Below are 20,524 nucleotides of genomic sequence, written 5' to 3'. Positions count from 1 at the left end.
ATTTATTATTCAATCTAAGACAAGGTCAGTCTGGGACTTTCCTTAAGGCAAGTTCAAAAGGAACAGGGGCAAACTTGGAGGTTCCATAAACACAGTTGACAACATACATGTTCTCCTTCCCAGCATTAGCCACATATTAGCGTTTTCTTTCATGATATGACATTGAAAGTAAAGGTGTTCTTAAAACAAAGAAAATGTTATTCAGTCCTTTTTGTTTTAGGGACAGAATTGTGATATTGGGAAGAACTGGGAAGAAGAGAACTTTAGGACTGGTTAGTGAACTGACTACAGGACATAAAGGTGAGGGGTTCTGCAGCAGAATGGGGTAGAAACTGTCAAGCCAATCACCAACTGGCAGTTGAGTTAAGCAATAACTTCTGGAAAAGTCTCTATTTTTCTCCTGGAAGAATTAGTGAAAAGATCATGTGTCCCGCATCCAAATGAGAGAACAATACTCAGAGAATAACCCCAGACTGCAGGGTGTTCTGGTTGGAGGGCATTGGGGACAGGAGTCTGAGATAATCTAGACCTAAACCACTCGGTCTCTGCCACTTGCTGACCTTGTGGCCCCTCACAAGCAACTCACCCAAGCCCAGAATCTCTGCAGAGACCTCTGTTTCTGAACAGGATTTCCCATCTCAGGAACTTTCTCTGACTCCAGAGAGATCAATGGGACTTCCATAAACTTTGTCCCAATTAGCAGTACTTAGGCCACAGGAGTGGGGAAGTGGGGTGAGAAAAACAAGTTTTTCACTCAGATAAAAACAGGGACACAGGTGCAGAGCCCCAAGCAGTGATGCTCCCTGGAGTCCTTCCAGACTGAGCTCTCTCTATCTGGGAGGGGTGATGCACACAAAGGATCTTCTCCATACATACTCAAAAAGGTATTTAAAGGAGTCCAATAGCGAGAGCAAATCAGTCCAAATACACCCTGGCCAAGATAACAATGCTCTGTCTTAGACATTGCTCAGAATCCTATTGCTTCCATCTGCAGGAGTGTGAAGGGCAGAGCAAAGTGGGAAAGAGACAATTCAACACCAAGAGTTTCCTCATCCCAAGGCACCTGAAGCTGCTGTTGCCCTGCTTCCTGCACAGCACAGCACAAACTTGGCTGTGAGCCACATACCAATCTCCCTGATGATCTCCATGCTTTTCTGGTTGCTGCAACTTCAGCTTCCACTACCTGGAGGTGGGGACAAAGGGACCTTCTGCCACCTAGAAAGGACTTTCAGCCCTACATACTACAGAGATGGGGATCTTATTGTTGGAGGATTTTTCCCTCTAACTATAAATAAAATAACCAAATTTAGCTATTGGAAAATGTTTTGGATGCACCCTAAGTACAATATGAAAGACTATCGGTAAGTACTTCTTGTATTTGTAAATTATTATTTTCAATGATCAAGTGTTTATTTTATTTTGACATCCTTTCCAATCTCCCACAGGAAGACAAAAGAAAAGAAAAAAATCATTTTAGCATTTATGCATAATCAAGGGAAGCAAATAACCTTAATGAATAGATCAAAAAATAAAAGTTTTACTTTCCCTAACAGTTCATCATATTTTTATAATACAGTAGGTACATGCTTCATAATCAATCCTCTAGGATCATGGTGGAGGATAGCTAAGTGCCAACGTGGACAGATCACTGAGCTTTGAGTCAGGAAGACTTATTTTCCTGACTTCAAGTACAGCTTCAGTCTCTTTCTAACTTTGTGTCCCCGGACAAGTCACTTTATAGTTTCTATTCATTATAACGGCCTGAAGAAGAAAATGGCAAATGACTCTGTTATATTTGCCAAGTGACCCTGAAATGGGGTCAAAAAGAATTGGACACAACTAAAATAACTGAACAAAACATCATTATTATTCCTTTCATTACTAAGAGTCCTTGAGATAAAACTGGCCAAAGTTGGGATGTGTTTTAGGCTTAGGCTAGGGCAGAGTTAATTCTGATATTACTCTCAATCTTTATCAATCAGAAATACATCCAACTTCATCTATCCACTTCAGTTCTCTGATATTTATATCATCAAGAAGATTTATTCAAAACCAAACCATGGTGAGCTGAGCAAAATTTCTATCAAAGGGGGTCAGGCCTTCTAGCCTGGCCAGGCTGTCAAGCCATCCAAAAACTACTGAATGTCAGTTGATTATCTGGGAGATTAAACAACTACTTATCAATTTAGCTTCAACTTAGAAATGCTATTCCCACTTTCCATCATTAATCCCATTTTCCCTTTCACCTATATTTACCAACATTAAATCATTTACAAAGAAGTCGTCTTTAAACCTGTCTGTGATTCTCAAGGTTCCAGAGAGAGGGCATCAGTTGAAGGAGCCATCTTGGTTGTTAGGGAAGAAGATGTCAATTTATCCATCCTCAAATCATATTCTGAGTCAAATACACAGTCAGAACCAGTTACCTAAACTAATTGGTCTTGATAGACCTAACACACAAGTCTACTATTTTAGTAATTAAGAGAATACAGCCATCGTCATTGGTTTCTTAGGGATTTCGTTGGAACTAGTCAGCTGTGTTCTCCAATCAGCTGATTCCTTAAGTTCTCAAGCTGCAGTACCAACCAACTGTTAGGAAGTCGTCTAATTATTGAATTAGGAAGATTCAACACTTTCTCCTACTGTGCCAAACTGCACTTGGGAATGACCTTTTGGGATAATTACTTTTATATTTGTGACCCATCAGGATTTATAACTCCCAAATTATCCTAACATTCCTTATAATACTTGGAGAAAACTTGGTAGCTGGCAGAGAAGTGCTAGACTGTTCTAAGTGTGAAAATAAAAAGGGATGAAGAAAAAGTGACCGTTACTGCTCTGAACATCAGAGATCACATAGGAATGAGATGGTAAATTCCCTGGCCTCTCCATACTCTTCATTACTAAGAGAGTAAAATATTCAGCGTATAATAACGTGGTTTACAAGAGGTAACTTAAAAACTAGCTGTGACCACAAAGTAAATGAGTACTACTGTGGACCTAGAATTGCATTCTCCTATGGCTGAGAAGATTCCCCTTCTGAAACTTCCAATTCCTTTTCAGGAAAAGGGAAGGACCAGAAATATTCCTTGTCCCTGACAACCTCTTTTCCACTTCAGGTGGCTGCAGAAGCATTACTATCAAGTTCTGGCTTTAATGTTTGCTGTAGAAGAGGTCAACAGGAACCCCAATCTATTACCCAATATGACCCTGGGATTCCACATCTACAATGCCCATCACAATGATGACAAGATCTTGGAAAGTTCCCTGATGTGGCTGTCAGGCCAAGGACAGACCATTCCCAATTACAACTGTGAGAGGCAGGGCAAGTCTGTGGCAGTCATTGGAGGAGCCAATTCTGCATTAAGTGTCTCCATGGGAAGCCTACTTGAGCTCTATAAGTTCCCACAGGTAGAGAATCATGGGCTTAATTCAGTTTATACTTATTGGAGGGCAGGGGGAAGCCATGGATGGTTTGCATTTAGATCCTAAAAAGCTTTGGGGTAGTCTGGCACCTAATTCAAATTTCAGATCACTCTCAGAGAAGAAAAGAAGAACAGAAATTGGGAGGTCAGAGACCTTCCTTTAATCAGGTCTTGTAGAAAGCAGCACACTCTGACATACAGAACTTTTGAAATAATACTACAGAATCCAGCAAATATATACTAAATAGCTAATATTTTGAAGGCCCTGAGCAGAGTAGTAGGGATAGAAATAAAGAGAGTCAGAAAGCATTTACATATATTTCAGCTAGGGCAGATTTTCTAAAGGAGGTGACAACCTCAATGATGAGAAGCATTAAAAAAAACAGGCACATATGAAGAGTGAGTCCATTCTAGGCAAAAGGGAATGAAGACAAGGAGATTAAAATGGGGAGAGGAAACCTTTGCTACAGTAAACTCCAACTTAAAAAGGTTCTTGTTTGTTCCCATTCAGATCAGCTATGGTCTCTTTGATCCAGTCTTGAGTGACCCAGGCCAGTTTCCTTCTGTCTATCAAATGGCAACCAGTGACACTTCTCTTTCTCTTGGCATGGTCAGATTGATGGTGCATTTCCAATGGACCTGGGTGGGATTGATCATCTCAGATGACACAATAGGTGAGAAATTCCTCAGAGACCTGAAGGAAGAAATGGTCAGGAACTACATCTGTGTGGCCATGACACAGAAGATCAGCATTGGCCAGACAATAGATATTGACTCACATCAAGTGTTTTTGTTTAAAATAATAAAATCTAGAGCTAATGTGGTTGTCATTTATGGAGATACAGATTCACTACTGAGTGTGAGGTTTCATGAGAAGCCTTATTTCTTTCCAAAAATATTATGGATCAGCACCAGTGACTCAGATATTACCAAAAAACCTGGCTCTGTCCCTTTTGACAATTTCCATGGGGCTCTGATATTCTCCACTCAGACAAGTCAGATGCCTGGATTTCAACACTTTCTGAAAACTATTAACCCTCTCAAGTACCCAGAGGATATTTTCCTTGAGAAATTCTGGGCCACAGCTTTTGGATGCACATCTGACCACAGAAAGGGAGATGGAAGTGTCTGTTCACAAAATGCTTCCTTGGACACATTAAGTTCAAGCTATTTAGATAAAATCATGTCATACCAGAGTTATACTGTCTACAGTGCTATATATGCTGTGGCCTGGGCCCTTCATGAAATGTTCTTGGTGAGATCAGAAATTGAACCCAAAAGAGATGTTGACAACCAGATCACTCACCCCTGGAAGGTAAGATTCCCCCCTTTATGCCCTGATGTCCAAATCTCTGAATGAAGAAACTACCACCTACAGAAAAGGAAGAAAGGGTTGGTAACCTAGTTCTGCTCATTTTTCAGTTTGGAGCTCATGCATAGCAGAGCAGTAAATTCAGGGCCTTATAAGTCATTTCAGGTCATTTCAGCATTATCATTATTTCTGATACCTGTGACAGGGATGCAAGATTGAGAATCCAGTTCAACTGGTTCCTAGCAGTCTTTGTTGGGGAAGGTATCTTGGGAAGGGGAAGACCATCCATACTAGAGTATTCCATGCTTCCAGCAGAATATGGGGACATCAGAGCCAGGCATCTCTCCTTTCCCTGGAAGCCTTAGTTATTAGTGAGTAGTATTGTTAAATGGTTGAGACCTTGTTCTGAATTCAGAAGACTGGTGTTCATATCCTAACTCTGAAATATTGCACACAGGTGCCTTTGAACAAATTCCTTGAGCTTCCTAGGCTTCATCTGTAAGGGAAGAATGTTGGACTAAAGGGCAATGAAGGCCTTTCCAGGTGTAGCTCTCAACTTTAATAATGGATGTTAAATTTCAAAAGAAAAAATGTACATATAGATATATTTGAAAAATAAGACCTTTATCAGAGAATTTCCAGTAAAAAAATTTCCCAACATTTTGCTTTCCCTCTATTCTTTGTTGTACTAGTTTTATTATACAAGAAAATTTAATTTAATATGATCAAATTTGTCTATTTTATATAATAAGATGCTATAAAATTGAGTTCTGAAAACAAAGATTAAAAAACTCACTCTCCATAATTAAAAAAAGAGAAAACCTAAATATAGGTGTGTGTATTTATACACAGCAAAATATATCTGCACATGTGTACTTATATATGTCTATATATTTTGTGTATATGATATGTTCGTATAAGTATAAAGTTTACATATGTAAATACAAAATAAACATAAAATATATAGTATAAAGGTATAAATACCCAGAAATTCTGTGAGATTAAAGAAGAAAAATTAAAATTATTAAAATAATCTTCATAAAGGGCATATGAATATGTCAATCCATTGACACAATATGATGTTACATTTTTCCACAAGAACCATCATTAATCTTAAACCTTCTACAAGAAAATGAAACCTCCTCATCATAAAAAAGAAAATTCTTCATTCTCTGATTCCTATTTTCCAAGCTGATTTGATAATATACCTCCTAATACAGTGAAGGGCAAACTACTGCCTGTTGGCCAGATGCAGCCCCCTGAAATGTTCTATCAGGCCTGCAACATTATTCCTAATCTGACGAATACAATGAGTAGGATACAATACAATGAAACTTGGAAATAGTTGCCTTAGAAACACACTGACAGATGAGCATTTCCTTTCCTTTGGCCCCCTCTTTAAAAAGTTTGCCCATCACTGTGCTAATATAGTCTATGATCCAGCAAACAAGACTTTTGGCACTTCTCTGAATAAGATTACTATACTCAATACTATGAATTTGCACAAAGTCTGTTTTCTACCCAATGTTCCTTATACCATCAGATTGTAGATGGCAGATTACAGAAATTATTTCTTAATTCTCTTAAATGAAATTTTATTTGTAAGAAAACAAAATGCTTAGGGAAATGCATGGTACATACTGGCTGCTAGAAAAATATTTTTTTCCTTCCCTCCACATTTCATAGATTTTCTTCCACTCTTGCGAATTTATTGTATTTATTTTTGTTTTTATTCTGCTATTCCCTGCAATGGAATGAAGAAGTGTGCCTTGAGGACACATCATTTTCATTTTCATCTTATATCAATAGACCTAGGTCAATGCCTTGGATATAATGGGCACTTTATAAAGGACTTTAAATGATTTTTTGATTGGATTATAAGCAGCTTGATTAGCCATCTGAGAGATTTCTGAAGTACCCCACTTCTAATGAACCAGCATGGCAAGCTTTTCCTGTGCTTCCTTTCTCAACTCCATTGAATTAAATGGAGGAAATTTTTCTGATTTTTTTTACAGTTTCCAAAATTCCTACTTCCAGCTTCAATTTTGGCTTGTGTTCTAATATAGTGTGTGAAATCTTCTCTGAACCATGTTGTTATCCAATTTATTAGAAATCTATCCATGACAGTCAAAAGAGACCCAGACAGAAGTTGGAGAATCCATTTTGTCCATAGCACCCAGGGAGAAAGACCATACTGTTAGAATTAAAGATGCTTGATAATGTACTGCAAAGTTCAGTGAAATTTGCAGGCTACTATAGGAATCTGAGAGACATCAAATCTATATTTTTAGAACTCTGCTACAAAATTGTTAACAATCTGATGCTTAGCTCAAGATCCCATTAATGGGGGGAAATGTTTCTCCTTTTATTAAATCAATTTTGACTCTTAGAATAGAACAATTCTCTCTAATATGTGGGTCATTTTACTTCCACAAGCAATGGCACAATGGAAAGAAAAAATACATATCAAAAAAGCAAATGTTGACAAATCTAGAATTTTAGTAATATTGAATAGACCAAAATACCTGATCAAGTCAACACAACAACTTAGTTACTCAAAGATTTTATGGTGATGAGGCTAAACAATTCAGGGAATGGAAGTTTTACTTAAACTCAGTCATCTATAGGACTGATGAAGAGACTAAATTATTTTCATGATGATACAAAATTCCTTTCTCACTCAATCATGTTTTCTATTCAAAAAGCTGACATTTTCTTAACACTTCCCTTAGTCTAGGTCTTCTTCTCCAAAATGTGTGTAGAGCTAATTTCTCACATGGCTTCTCCCTTCTCTACCATAACTCCGTCTTTACTTTCCTCTTCAGAGGTGTTCTGGAATACCAAGCTTGCTCCAATCTCTCCACTTCAGATGCTCATTATTTTTTGTTTTGAGACCGATGCTTCTTTTTATATAAATTACTCTTGTAATTTCCAAGTCTCTCCATCAATGCCTTTCACAGATTCAAGAACGTGTATAGTTTCTGTTCATCCTCAGATCTGATTGAATCAATGGAGGAGTGCTCTTTCCTTAAAAATGTAATCGCTTTTAAGTGGGAAGAATAACAAATGGAGAATTACCTTTGTATTCCACACACATATTTCAGCACACACACATACATACAAGCTTATGCATACAAAGAGAGTTTAATTATTTTCTATTGTGAGGAAACCTATTGGAATTTATTTGAAAAAGTCTATAGTCTCAATTCTCAGATAGCTCTTTAGTGACTTGGATGCATTTGCATTATCCTATGAAAATACTATCAAAACACATTGTACTAGAATGTTCTATTAGTAATAAATTGGAATAATTAAAAATGAAATGAAATTAATCAGGCATAGACAAACATTTCATATCAGAAATCAAGAAAAGGAAAGATAAACCCTGAATACAGATATAAAGGTGATTCCATAAACGAATTATGGGAACAAGGAAACTTTTTTTTTTAAACCCTTGTACTTCAGTGTATTGTCTCATAGGTGGAAGAGTGGTAAGGGTGGGCAATGGGGGTCAAGTGACCCGCCCAGGGTCACACAGCTGGGAAGTGGCTGAGGCCGGGTTTGAACCTAGGACCTCCCGTCTCTAGGCCTGGCTCGCCATCCACTGAGCTACCCAGCTGCCCCCTAGGAAACTTTTAATTGTCAAACTTATGGGTAGGAAAGAATTTACGACCAAATGAGATGCCGAAAACATAACAAAAAATGAAAGGGATAATTTTGATTATAATAAATTCAAAAGATTTTGTACAAATAAAACCAATGCAAACAATATGAGAAAGGAAACAACGAATTGGGGCAGAAATTTTTATAATATAGGCCTCATTTCTCAGATATATAGGGATCAGAATTATAGAAATGAAGAACAATTCCTGATTGACAAAGATTCTAAAACATAAACAGGCATTTCTCACTTGAAAAAATTAAAATGATCTATACTAATATGAAAAAATATTCCAAATCACTACTGATTAGAGAAAAGCAAATGAAATCCACTGTGAGATGTCACCTCACACCTATCAGACTTTCTAATAGGACCAAAAAAATGATAAATGTTGGAAAGGATGGGGGGGGGTCCCTTTCTGGCCTTTTTCTCTGGAATAAAAACTTCATACTTCCACCTTGAATCTGGGCCTAAACATCAAGTCTGCTGAGACCATTTGGGATCCTGACTCTTCAGTATATTAGGAACCCCTCTCGATTTTCTGACTCTTCAAAAATCCCAGAATTGTAATATACATTTTTGTAAAGGGAACCCCGTCCCCCAGAAATCACATACTGGAGTCTTCCTACCTGCTTCCCTGCCCTCCATTCACTATGTCACATGATAAGGCTCTAAACATAGGTCATAGGAGAAGTGGCCTGGCACAATGACCTGGAAAGGTCAGGTTAGGATAATAGAGAAGAAATAAAAGAGGGGTTCCAGGAATCGGTCTCTCTATTCCCTTGTCCATAGCAGTGAAAGGAATGTGGCTCAGAGAGTCATGAGAGCCCATGTGGCTAGTTTGAAAATACACTTATATTTCTCTCTGTCCTCTCTTATTCAAGTAAATAATAATAAACTCTATGGAAATTAAGACCCGGTGATTTAACTAAACTTTAACACCATCTTTTATCTGCCATTCATAAAAATACTAGACATCGCAGAATACAGCACATCTCTCCGAGATATTCAACTATTCACTTCCAACTCTTCTTCCCTTTAGCTCCACTCCTTTCTGAAGAACCTCCGGTTTAACAACAGTGCTGGGAACCAGGTGGTCATGGATAAGAAAAGGAAATCTATGACAAACTACGATATTCTCAACTATGTGACCTTTCCTAACGACTCTGATGTTCTGGTGAAAGTGGGAGAGTTTATTCCTCAGGCTCCTCCTGGCCAAGATTTCACCATCCAAGAGAAGGCAATAGTGTGGCACAGGTGGTGGATAAAGGTGAAAAAATGTTGGAATGTTGGTTGGAAGAAAGATGTATACATGAAAATGTAGCACATCAGGAGAGTCACTGGCATTTCACAAGCCAAATATCATAATGCCTGCCTGGAGAATGCAATTTGAAAATAAAAGAGTTATGCCAAATCCATTTGAGCTGGTATAAAGTTAAGGGCACCAGTACACATGCCCCTTGAGGTGGACAACCCTAAAGTCAGTGACCTTTTCCCATTGCACAGCTTGGGAAAGCAGAAGAACCTACCTGGTCCATGACAGCTAGGTGACAAAAGCCACCTTATTAAAACCAGTGATTCTTGGTAATTTCCTACTAAACCCAGTAAACTTTAATACTGTAGGTGTTTCAGGGACATCAAGGGCCCAAATATTTTGGAGACCAATCATAAAACCCTGGATTATCCAATTTCTAGCTCCAACCCCAATAATTGGAGTAATGTTTGCAATTTCATCAATCTATAACTGCTCTCCATACCATTCCCTTTTATTCCATTTGGAATGTCACCATTTAAGGAAAATTAGACAGTCAAAAAGGAAATGTTGACCAATATTGAATTTTGGCATCAGGGAATAAACCAAAGTACCTGATCAATTCAGTATAGACAGTTTCGTCACATGAAGGATTCATACTGATATAGCTAAACAATTCAGAGAATGGCAGATTTGTTAAATTTTAAGGTGAATAAAGAGATTGGTCATTTTTATTATATTTTACATTCCCTTTCTCATTTAATCAGGTAGCATTCAAAAGGAATTTAAGGAATTAAATTATTTGAATATTTAGTTTTATATTTGGGAGAATATAAAGAGGACAATAATATCCTTCACCTGCGTTCCTTCCTCTTGGACTTTAGAGATTGGATTTTGACAAAATTCTAGAAGTTGAATTACAGTTGCTCTGAATTCCTGCTTAGGAAAATCCCTCACGTTAGTGTAAGACTGAGTTCCCTGACTAATTTTACTTTGCCTCTGAGACTTTGTCAGCTTGAGGCAAAATTCAGGTACCTTGAAAAATTAGGGTAATAGAACAGCCTATGAAATTATATATTCTTGGTAGGCAAGGTAGGAGAAATTGGAGAAAGAGCTGGCATTTTCTCAAAATTCCCCTCAGTCCAAGCCCTGAGTTCCAAAATGCCTGGAGAATTGATGGTTCTCATGGATTCTCACGTCTCTGCCACAGCTAAATCTTCTACTTTGCTTCTGAGTGTGGAAAATTAATATTGAATTGGGATATTATTTTTGAGAACTAGTTCCCCCTTTGGCAACCAAAAACACAGTTTGTTGTCAAAAACTATAAAAGCATATCTCCCCAAAGGCTAAGAAAATGAGTTTGTTCTACCCTTCTTTAGACTAGAAATAAAAACAGACAGGATGGAAATCTGTTCCTCAATTATCTGTAAACAAGGACTTTTTCTAACAAAGTCATCTTGGCCATCGCCATGTTGGGAAGCATGCAGTATGCAGCCATTAGACAAGTCAGTTGTTGTCCTTAGGACACTGTCCTTCATGTGATGAACGTGTTCCAGGCTCTGATGCCTCTTGCTATGTGACTATTCTCCAATAAGAGCTGTCCTGGGGAGAGATTAAGTGATGACATCTGAAGGGAAATATGTTGGCATGCAAGACAAAAAGTCAAGGGTTTGTTTTTGTTTTTGTTTTCCTAGCTGCTTGCTTTGGCTCTTCTCTGTAGCTCAGCTCTTCTGACCAACTTCTAATTTTGCTCTTACTTAAGCAACTGCTCTCGTCTCTCTGTCTCTCTGTGTCGCTGTCGTTCTCTTTCTCTTTCTCTGTCGCTCTTTCTTTCTGTCTCTTGCTGCCTCTCTCTCTCTCTCTCTCTCTCTCTCTTTTTCTGTGTGTGTGTGTGCAGATTATTTTTAAATTAGAAGACTGTTCTGTAGAGCACTTCCTTTATGCTCTACATACACATACAAACATATGGAGAAAGTATTAATGTTTGCTATTCTGAGGCAATTAAAGAGTATTTGGAAAAGCCCATACTCTCAAATCTTACATGAATCTTTATGACTCAAGGAAGATTCATAAAATTCTTTTTTGCTATTTTCTCAATTCATTTCTCTAAAGTATCTTGGTAAAAGTCTCTGTTGGTTATGAATTATGAAAATTAAATTTCTTCACTCTCTAGATTTTAAAATCCCAATCGAGTGGGATGCTAGTAAATAATTCGCATGCCTTCCTCAATTCTTCCTTTTAGGAATAAATAAAGAAATAACAATGGTGGACTTTGAAAAATAATCAGATTGTATGCGTGTATCTAACAACAAATTAGACATGAGCAACCAACTACATTAAGACATTACTGATGCTGCCTCCAAATCAAGTTTAATTAAACCTCTGTATATATCTTGGTGTAGGCAATTCCTGAAAGATGCAGTATAATTTGTGGCCCTGGATTCCACAAAAAAGTCAAAGAGGGAAAGCCTAACTGCTGTTTTGACTGTGTTTCCTGTCCTGAGGGCCAGATTTCCAACCACACTGGTAAGTCTGTGTAGACACTCATCAGTCTCAGAAAACACAGAACCCAAACATGAACCAAATCTAGGTATGTTTCTCTCATCACAATCATGCAATAACAACTCCCCACCTGTGGACCATGATATCCAGAGAGCAACAGATGCCTAAAGGAAATTTCAGAAAGAAGAAAAAACTGATGTAGAGCCCAGTGTTAGTGAGGATGTGAACTGAATTTCCACAAAAATGGGAATTTCTTGCCTAGTTTGACTGTGCTCCAATTTTCAAAGGACAGAGATCTAGAAAGCATATCTATTATCAACAATCATTCACATTGACCTAGAGCTTTATAGTTTTCAGCTGCTCTTTAGAGATAACCTAGAACAAAATACAAATACCTTTGTCCTAGTTATATAGAAAAGAAAGATAAAATGAGCAGCCCTCATCATGCATGTACTAAGGAGAGCTAGAACATGCCCAGATTTCTCATTCAACATAAGAGTTGGGTCTCTGGGAAGATAGAAATAATACTTTGGACAGTCAAAAGTTTAATCTGGCAAATCTGAAAAAGTAGGCAGAAATTTCACAAATCTATACTAATTTGAGGAAGGGGGAAGTAATGTGTTCTATGGAAATAATATGACCTAGAGAAATAATTCTAGGAACAATATGTCTTTGAAGGAAATTCTTATAATAGTCATTGATCAATAAATGAAAACGTATTTGAGATTGTTCCCTCCTCAAAACAGGTCAGTGAGAAAACTTAGGAGGGTTCCATGAGCATGGATTTAAAGTATCTAGGACATTGTTCTCATGACCTGAAATAGAAGGGATTCAGCAGAGACCTACTAAAGACACAGCAGGAAGAACATTTTCATTCTTAACCTGAAAAACAACACTTTGCTTCCTACATTGTTCTCTTAGTGATTTTCTGAAAGCAATATCTCATTGCAATATGTCCTCTTCATTAAAAGAAGTACTTCTGGGTGCTTATAAGTTAATGAGCTCTGAGAATCTTTACATTTAAAAAGTGGAAGAACTCAGAAGCCATCAAGTCACTAATACAACATCTGGAGCAATTCGTCATCTACATGGTGCTTAAATCCCCCCAAGGAGGGGATACCCAGCACCTCTCAGTGTAAACCCTTCTAATTTAGAACATTCACATTGTTAAAAAGCTTGTTCTCACATGCAACCTAAAATTTGTCTTTTCTCAATTTCCCACCTATTTTGGGTTTCTCCCTCTACAATGAAACAGAGCAAGTCTTGTCCCACACTGCACATGTTTACGGAGGACCAACTTTATATCCCTTCTGAATTTTCTCCCATTCAAACTGTACAAGCCTAGTTCTTCCTCAATATGTCTAGAACACTCAGAGTTTATGCCCATGCAAAGCACCTAAGAACCATATAAATAAAGCCTACAAGACAAGATGTCAACAATTAGGTGTGTGTGTGTGTGTGTATGTGTGTTGGAGATATATATATATCCATGTCATTAGTATTCTAAGCATCAACAGGAAAGGCATAGAAACTAAAATCTTCAGAAGTCGTAGATGCTGCATCTCCACATACAATTCCAGAAGAGACTACAAAAAACACAGAGCTCCAAGCTGAAGGGATGATCTCTTAAAGGAACTATAGGCAGGTCCAAGAGAGCAAGATAGTAATAAGCTCAATTTCTTTACTTTGCAATATGCTTCTGTCACATTTATTATGGTTATTACTGTTATTGTTAATAAAGATGCTTCATATTTATAGAGTACTCTAAGAATACAATTTCTATTATACCCATTATTGATTTAGCACTTTAAGGTTTGTAAAACCCTTCACATTTGTTCATTTCTTTGGTCTTCACAATAACATCATTTTACAGATGATAAAATTGAGTCAGAAAAAGTTAATTGACTCCCGCAAGATTACAATCACAGACTATCTGAGGCAAGATTCAAACTAAAGTCTTCCAAGTCTTATATTTTATGTACTTCCACAAAATTCTGATGCTTATTGAACCAGAGAGAGTGCTTAGTATAACAAACATTTCTTGACCTTCCCATAGGGAGGTTATGCTGAGGCTGACATACTGAGACCTTGTTTATTCTCTTCAGACAGTGAACAATGCATGAAATGTCCAGAAGATCAATATCCAAATAGGGAGAGGATTTATTGTCTACCCAAACTGGTGATTTTTCTGGACTATGAAGAACCCATGGGAATGATCTTGGCCTCCATAGCTGCTTCCTTCTCTCTCCTTACAGTTCTGGTTCTCTGGGTCTTTCTGAAGCACAAAGATACCCCCATAGTCAAAGCAAACAATCGAGATCTCAGCTACATTCTCCTCATCTCCCTTTCCCTCTGCTTCCTTTGCTCTCTGCTCTTCATTGGCCGCCCCACTGCAACAAATTGTCTCCTCAGACAAACAACATTTGGAGTCATGTTCACGGTGGCCGTCTCCTCTATTTTGGCCAAAACAATTACTGTAGTTCTGGCCTTCAGAGCCACAAGACCAGGCAGCAGGAGCAGGAGATGGGTGGGATCCAGAGCACCTATTTCTCTTGTTGTCTTTTGTACCTTCATTCAAGTCATGCTCTGTGCAATCTGGCTCCTGATCTCTCCCCCATTCCCAGATGCAGACACACACTCTGACCCTGAGCACATCATCCTTAAGTGCAATGATGGTTCTCTCATTGCCTTCTACTCTGTCCTGGGCTACATGGCATTCTTGGCCCTGGGGAGCTTCACTGTGGCTTTTTTGGCCAGAAATCTCCCTGACACCTTCAATGAAGCCAAGTTCATCACCTTCAGCATGTTTGTGTTCTGCAGTGTTTGGGTCTCCTTTCTGCCCACATACCAGAGCTCCAAAGGGAAGATGATGGCGGCTGTGGAAGTCTTCTCCATCTTGAGCTCCAGTGCTGGATTATTAGTTTGCATCTTTGCCCCCAAATGCTATGTTATTCTTGTGCAGCCACAGAAGAACACCAAGAAAACTCTAAAAAATAATACCAATTCCTGAATTCAGGGATATTCTTAAAATTTCTGCATGACTTCCACCAAAAACAAGGAATTTTAAAGTGTTAACACAAATTAATCTTGCTTCAGAATGTCCCAGTGAAAACAATCTGAACTCCAAGCTCTGCTAAATGAGAGTTTATTGACTGCTCCAAAAACTACTGAGGCAACATTAATATCCTATCCCCAACTTTATGGACATTGTCATGTTATCTTTCATTTTGATTTTTTTCCTTTTTCCATTTAATTTATCTTTTATTTGTATGAATTCCTTCATGATTTCCGAATGAACAACAACTTCCTTTCCACCTCTTCAGCCATAATATTTGTGATACTCTTCCTCAATTTGTCCTTCAGTTACTGAGACACTCTCCTTTAATTTTTCTTTTTTCCTCTCTACATTCTCTAGGCTACCTGAAAGGAAGACAAAAGATTTATATTCATGGAATATATTTTGCATCACATCACATTTGCCTAATATCCAAGTTGTTTTATATTTCCAATTTGAATAAATAGACCAGATAGATGGATGAATGGATGGATGGGTGGATAGATGGAAGGATGGATGGCTTTATGGATGAGTGGATGGATGGATGGATGGATGGATGGATGGATGGATGGATGGAGAGATAGAAGAGATGGACTGATGGATGGACAGATGGATATAGATAGATAGATAGATAGGTAGGTAGATACATAGGTAGATAGATGTGATAATACATAAGTTTACTAAAAATCCAGGACCATATATGTAGCTCAAAAAAGATAAACAAGAAACTAGAAATAACTAATTTTCCCTAGCTAAGAAGTGCAATAGTTAGATTACTAAGACTTGAGTGAGGAAGTCCAGAGTTAAAATTTGATTTGATACTCACTAGTTTGGGAACTAGCCAAGTTTAACTAGAGGCTGACCCTACAGCCTGAATTTTCTCAGGAAGAATTTGTGAGGATACCTACCCCTACTTCATTTGTCAAAGATGCCCAGCAATTCCAGAACACTTAGTGATCCCTTTTTTGGACACACCCACTTTTATCTATTTTGGATTTTCAAGAATATGATTTCCTTGAAGTCAGAGATTTCCATTAGTTTTGTCTTTAGTCTCTAGCTCTAGCATGATGCTTAGACTAGTCTTTAGGCATTTAATAAGTGCTTGCAGAATAAAAATACATTTTAATTGTATTCTTAGATACTTATTCTTCTTGCCTAAAATTCATCCACTAGAGATGCCAATCAATCAATCAATAAGCAGTAATAAAGTTTCTACTACTGACCAGTATATTTTATAAAACTGAGATGTGAAAAAAACATAGAAAAAAATCTTACTCTACAGAACTTGAAAAAATGGAGGAAAAACATAAATATATCTGTGTGAACACACATATATATTTATATATACACATATATTCATATTGTATATTTCTATAAAATACATATAAATATTATGTCAATATATTTAGACAGTAAATAAGTATACAGTTTTGTATCATATAACATATGTGTGAATATAATAGCCCCTACCCTCTAGAAATGTTCTCAGAATAAAATGAGATAAAATTGAGAAATTCTTTGCAACCATTGAAGTTCCACATAATTGCTAGCTATTTTATTATAGATTTACTTCATTTTAGATAAATAAGAATTTTATTATAAACCATAACTTAAGATTGAATTGTTCACAGACAGGGCCTTAAGCCTGAACCCCAAAAGACTTGAAGAACATTTTAATATAGATTTCATAACTGTTTTAAAAAGAGGTAACAACTTTCCATGTACCTATCTGTTTTTGATAATCAGTGGTTAACCAGTGAAAGAGAGGAGGGTCTTCTACTGCCACTGGCTATGGAAAAGATTAAGGAATATACACAATATTGTGGACCCTCTTTTCTGACTTTCTTCCAAAAAGAATCAGATAGAGTAGAATTTTCTTTTAGTAATGATTGTCTACTGAGAAGAGAAGACAAACGATATTTCTCTGTAATATCCCATATTGTTATTGAGAGGTGAAGAAGAAGAATGCCACCAAGAAACAGAATTAAAGTGACTTTTGTCAAGTGGAAGATAAAGGACAATTTTTAGTATCATAAAAAGTGCTTTAAATCTTTTCAGCTGAAGGCATCAACTGAACCTAAAGCTGGAAGAAATGGATCTTCTAGTTCAGTGATTCCCAAAGTGGGCACCACTGCCCCCTGGTGGGTGCTTCAGCAGTCCAGGGAGCTGGTGATGGCCACAGGTGCATTTATCTTTCCTATTAATTGCTATTAAAATAAAAAAAATTAATTTCCAGAGGGCTAAGTAATATTTTTTTCTGGAAAGGGGGTGGTAGGCCAAAAAAGTTTGGGAACCACTGTTCTAGTTGATGTTCAAGACCAACTCCAGCTGAACAGAGGAACAACTTGGAAGCAGAGAATCTGAGAAGTGATTCTCAGCAGATTCACACATTTAGTAGAGACACTAAGCCCTTTGAGGAGTTAATCCAGCACAATGTGAATTGACTCAACTTCAATAGGAAGCATCTGTTCAACAAAAAAGCTACTTTCACCAGGGAACCTTTTAAAAAGTTAGTTTACTATAATGTCTTGTTTTTATATTGCTAGAGTTCTCCCTTTATATTTTCCTCTCCCCTCTTATATAAAGATATCTTTTACAATAGATAATTTTTAGAGAGAAAGGAAGAGAATAAATTTCACCAAAACTTTTTAACACCAAAAAGATCTGACATTTCATAAGTTTTCCTAAGTTTTTTCATAAGTTGTTTCCTTTCATCTGGACTCTAATCTCTTCAAAGTAGGGTAAGGGAAAATTATTTTGGGTCATTTCAATTCTTTACCATTACATGACATTCAATTTTTCTTATATAGTGATTGTGATTCTTTCCACTTACATTATTGGGGTACTTGTGTACACTGTTTTTTCTTGACTCTACCCACTTTTCTTCCAATTCAGAGAGTCATTTAATTTTTCTTTGTATTCCTCATGTGCATCACCTCTCAGAGCACATTTATATTGCATCTCATTTATACATCATGATTTTTTTAGCTATTCCCCATCAATGAATGCCTACTGCTTTTTTTGACAAAATTTTGACAAAATTGCTGTTACAAATATTTTGATACATAAAGAATATTCTTTTTTCTTTGATGGCCTCCTGATATATTACCAGATATGGAATCTTTCAGTCAAAAGGTAAAGGCATTTTAGTCACTTTTTTACATAATTCCAAATTATTTTCTAGAGTAAGCATACAAATACACAGCTCATGCAATACTACATTGTGACTGTCTTTGTACCAGTCCTCCAACTTTGACTATCCATGCCTGTCTCCTGTCACATTTATCAATTATGAGGGAATAAAAGAAAACTCTAGATGTTATCTTGATTTAAATTCCTCTTATTAATAGTGAACTGGAACATTCTTATTATTAATTATTAATTGTTATTAATAATTATTATTATTAATTATTATTAATAGTGAACTGGAACATTCTTTCCCATGGTTAAGAACCTTTTATGGACAATTCTTCAGACTGAATGAATAAAGTAAGCTTTACATTTGTGTTTTCAGAGTTCTGATTTATCCAAACTTATGGTATTTTTTTTCTCATTCATGGATTTCTCTGTTTTCTATATGTGTCCACTGTTCCCAGTAGATATTGATTATGTTGTTGAGAGAATGTCAAAAGTGTTTTTATTTGGACTAGATTGGATTTCCTAATATTGTACTTCATGTGAATATCTGTGATATTATAGTGATTATTTTTAAGTGGTTCTGGTAAGACCTGCCATGCAAACAGTAGAGGATTTGTATAAAATGACGAATACCTAAGAGACTTTGAAGCCATTATGATGAGTAAGGAAAGTATATTTTCCCAAAAAAGGATTTCTTTCCATAAGTCTCAGAGAGAGTTTGAGTGTAGCTGCATTCTCTTGAAATTGAGATTTGCTCATATAAGTTATAGAGAAAATACTTTATGATTTATTGATATTCTTTTAAGGTGGCTTGATATGATTAGAAAATTGTGTAACCTGAAATCACAAGTCTTATTGACAGCAGAGAATCTCTAGGGAAGTCCAGTCCTAGTTTTGCATTCACCTAGGTCTTGGGTACAAAACTGCTTGTGTTTTAGGTTCCCCATTAGCTTGTGTTTTGGCTTTGCCCCAATTTTATTGAATGTTTACACTGTCCTGCTGATAGACTTCATATGTGCATTTGTTAATGTGCTGGTCCCTTTGTTTAAAAGCTATGTAATGTAAACCTCACAAAGGCTTTTGGAGGGAAGCTCGACATTTTTCTTGCTTTCTCTCCTCTACCATATAACTTTATAAAGTTCTTTCTTAAAGTTTTCTAGATTTTGAAGTTTTATGATCAGTAGCTCCTGTCTATTCAATGATCACCTCTGTGCTGACAGTCCTCAGATCCATTTATCCAACATTAATCTCTCTCCTAACATTCAAACTAGCAACTACAAAACCCTATTAGACAACGCAAAACTGGTCATGCTATGGGCATTTGAAACTCAATGTTTCCATCTACAACTCATTGGCTGTTCCTATCTATATAAGCCAACACAGGGTATTTAAAATCTCTTTGAACTGCAGTTCCTCATGTGTAAAAACAGAGATAATAATATTATTCTTAGAGGGTGGTTGTGAGGCTTCAAATGTGCCCTTTATATGGGGAGTTTAGAAGAAAGGACAAGAGAAAATCTGGGGGTCACTTGAGGTTAGAAAAGTGAGGAGTGAGTGGATCCAACTTTGTGGAGGAGAGGTGTATTCAGAAATCTGAAAATTAGAGAGAAGATTCCCAAGGAACCCAGGGATGGGGAAAACATCAGTAATTGAGAGGTTCTGGAAGGTAGGAGAGACTTAGGAAGGAGGCCAAGAAGGACATGACAATGAAGTTAAAACCAGGAGGCATGGAAAAGGTTGCCAATGTGCTTGGCAAATAGTAATTAATAGACAACATCATTGACAAACATGCTTCAAATGCCTTAGCAGACAGACTCATAAAAGAAACATTAACTGAGCAATCAGAACACATAGAAAGTAACACAATAGTTATAATAGACTTCAATATTTCTGTCTTTTTTTGGATAAGTGATAAGAGAAAGAGAAATGAAAGCGAAAGTCAGGAACTGAACAAATTTCCCCAGAAACAAGAGTCAGAAAATGCATATCTTTCAAACTGGACTTCAATAGAATATACATAAATCTTAGCAACAAATGGAACTTTTACAAAATATTAAGAAAATTAATAAGGCACAGAAATGGTATAATAAAAGGAAAAAAGCAGAAGTAGCAAAAAGATTCTATATGGAACACAGTCCAATGAAAATAAAGAGTTAGTGCTGAGTAGGGGTTGGAATGT

General features: G+C 36.9%; 2 protein-coding genes across 2 annotated transcripts in view; both read left to right on the top strand.

The window, feature by feature from the left end:
- The window catches only part of LOC123240770 (zinc finger protein 91-like), a 730,881-nt gene that overhangs the window by 485,035 nt on the left and 225,322 nt on the right, over positions 1–20,524 (top strand). The gene's annotated exons all lie outside the window — the stretch shown is intronic.
- Positions 1,138–15,162, top strand: LOC123239889 (vomeronasal type-2 receptor 26-like). Its single transcript, XM_044667212.1, has 6 exons — positions 1,138–1,361; positions 3,120–3,411; positions 3,937–4,740; positions 9,441–9,668; positions 12,053–12,180; positions 14,262–15,162. The coding sequence occupies exons 1-6, from the start codon at positions 1,138–1,140 to the stop codon at positions 15,160–15,162; spliced, it is 2,577 nt and encodes an 858-aa protein (XP_044523147.1).

The sequence above is a fragment of the Gracilinanus agilis genome, chromosome 3 (genome assembly GCF_016433145.1).
Source record: "Gracilinanus agilis isolate LMUSP501 chromosome 3, AgileGrace, whole genome shotgun sequence".
Taxonomy (NCBI): Eukaryota; Metazoa; Chordata; class Mammalia; order Didelphimorphia; family Didelphidae; genus Gracilinanus; species Gracilinanus agilis.
Note: the sequence above shows the minus strand (reverse complement) of the source record. Positions and strands in the feature narration are given on the sequence as shown.